At 29.6% G+C, this 2,611-nt stretch overlaps 1 protein-coding gene across 1 annotated transcript in view; it reads right to left on the bottom strand.

Annotated features, from left to right (window-relative positions):
- Positions 1-21: 21 nt before the first annotated feature.
- Positions 22-2,611, bottom strand: part of LOC106869592 (folylpolyglutamate synthase, mitochondrial) — a 38,448-nt gene continuing 35,858 nt past the window's right edge. The window contains exon 13 of the mRNA XM_014915395.2: positions 22-1,893. Coding sequence (XP_014770881.1) covers positions 1,568-1,893 — 326 coding nt within the window. The 3' untranslated portion in view covers positions 22-1,567. The remainder of the gene's footprint in view (positions 1,894-2,611) is intronic.

Here is a 2,611-nt window from a genome sequence, read left to right as displayed (position 1 = left end):
TATATATATATATATGCATACACATATATGTATACACAACCATATATACACATATACATACATACACACACATACATACATACATACCCACATACACATATATATATCCCCACACACATAAGCCTCAGCAGAAAACAAAAACATATACATGTTTATCTTAACCTACATACATGTGTGTGCATACATAAATATATACATATATAATTGCTTGCACAAATATATATATGTATATACATATACATACAAGTGTTTGCATAAATACACAAATATACACACATATCCATATATAAATACCAAAGTAGTATCTATAGTAATAAATAATCACATATTCATGTATATAATTATATCTGACTTAATATATACCTTCATTTATATATATATCTGCATAATTATCATATTACATAATACAATATAATATAATAACAATGGTTAACTCTACATAATTATTACTATTATTATGTCAGTAGGGGTATTTTAATACTAGGTTCTAGTTGTATTTGAAAAAGATATACCCAATTTTATGAAGACAGGATACGTTCCTTAAAGTTGTTAATATGTGGAATTTTAGCCCCAATTACAAAAAAAAATTCATTAATACATAATAAACATTTTCTATTTTTATTATTGTATGCAGGTGCTGATATTAATATTTTCCAGTGTAAATTATAATTAATTTCCCCATCCTTAAGTTCTCATATGTAGCTACTTAACCCTGTAGAATTTCTCCTATTTCTGTTTCTAAATGTATAAATGTGATAATTAAGTCTCTTTCATATTGTTTTTTGTTGCACCCACATATACCTTACTATCATATTGTGTACTTACTATACATTGATATACTACCTCCTTTCTAATGCAGCTATTATTAAATACACAATTATTACTTATTCTACAGTTACATGTTCTGCATTGCTGTACAAGGTTTATGTTACTGGGAATAAAAGTTATTATATTATCATTTCTTTGGTTATTGTTGATCCTAATAATGTTATTATTGCTTATACTATTATGATTATTAATGTTAGTGTTATTACTATTATTATTTACATTGTTACTGTTATTATTATTATTATTATTATTATTTACATTGTTACTGTTATTAGTATTATTATTATTATTTACATTGTTACTGTTATTAGCATTATTATTATTATTATTATTATTATCAACACCAACCACGCCATTTCTATTATTATTATTATTATTATTATCTATGTTTGTATTAATTCTATTATTTTTTCTACTTGTCTAGTTGTCTAGTTTTCTATTGTTAATTGAGATGATGGTAGCTAGATTGTGTGTTAGACTATATCCTATTCTTATTGCTTTGTTATTAATTATCTCCCAATATTTGTTTTTTCGTTTTGCAAATGTTTATTAATTAAACTAAAAACTGTTTTTACTATGTTATTTTTGATTTGCATAGTGAAAGGGATTATTAGCCATAAAGTATCTATTTCGTTATTTCCCTTATAAGGGTTACTTATATTATGTGCAAATTCTCTGTTATTATTCTTATTTTTATTTTTATATTTACAGAAGATACATTTTTGAAAAATCATAACTTTTAAAGCTCATCTGTATTTAAAAATGATAACAGCTTTCCCACCAAGAGAAGACTACCAGTTGCAAGAAGCTGATTATGAGCAGCTCCTCTGAGTAATGCAGGAACACCAATCAACTTGTATGAGGGCTTCACAAGGTTTTTAACATCTGAAGAACACCAATATAAGGCATCATTGACAGAAGGACATAGAATACTAACAGCCTGCATTGTATTTCTTCGAATTGACTTATACTGACATTCAGAAATTTCCTGATGAAGGTTATACCACACAGTCTGCATATCTCTGCAATGTTCCATATTCTCCAGGGTGGCTAATTCTTTGAGATCTAGTCAAGATATTAAGAATAAAATAAAAGTTTTAGTAGACATTCTAATTACATTCTATATTCAAATATCACAAAGGTCAAATTTGTCTTTATTCTTCCCAAGATTAAAAGAAAGGGAGTCGCATTAGGGCCAATTTCATTTTATTGACTTTGGGAGCTGGAGTCCCAAAGGTAGTTAGAAGTTGTCTTTGATTTCCTTCTGGTAACTCCAGCAAAGTCATTGGGGTCATGCCTTCTCCACCACCACCCCCTGCCATTTCTTTAGAAATCATCAATGAAGTAAAGAGGGGGAGTCTTGTTGTACAAGTAACTACCCAAAGTAGATGCAGTTCCAGGAATTCACAAGACTGAAAAGTGCTTATGACATACTTGAGAAACAGAGAAAGAGAGAATAAAAGAAAGAGCCAAAAATAGCAAGCGAGAGATGCACAGATTCCATGAGCAGAGCAAATGAAAACATCTATCAATAGGAAGTTGACAACTTAGTCTTTTTTCATCTGTACAATGACATAATTACTTCACATATCACAACAACCACCACAAACAAACAACACATATCAAAACTTACACTGCAATAAATACTAAGCCCAGCAATATTACTTTTTAACATAATTATCTATGCGAAGTCACTATCCCTGGGTGATTGGAGGGAGATGGCAGGGTGGAGGGGAGATGGCAGGGTGGAGGGGAGATGGCAGGGTGGAGGGGAGATGGCAGG

Source organism: Octopus bimaculoides, chromosome 1, assembly GCF_001194135.2.
Source record: "Octopus bimaculoides isolate UCB-OBI-ISO-001 chromosome 1, ASM119413v2, whole genome shotgun sequence".
Classification (NCBI taxonomy): Eukaryota; Metazoa; Mollusca; class Cephalopoda; order Octopoda; family Octopodidae; genus Octopus; species Octopus bimaculoides.
The sequence above is the reverse complement of the archived record's forward strand: the minus strand, read 5'-3'. Positions and strand labels throughout refer to the sequence as shown.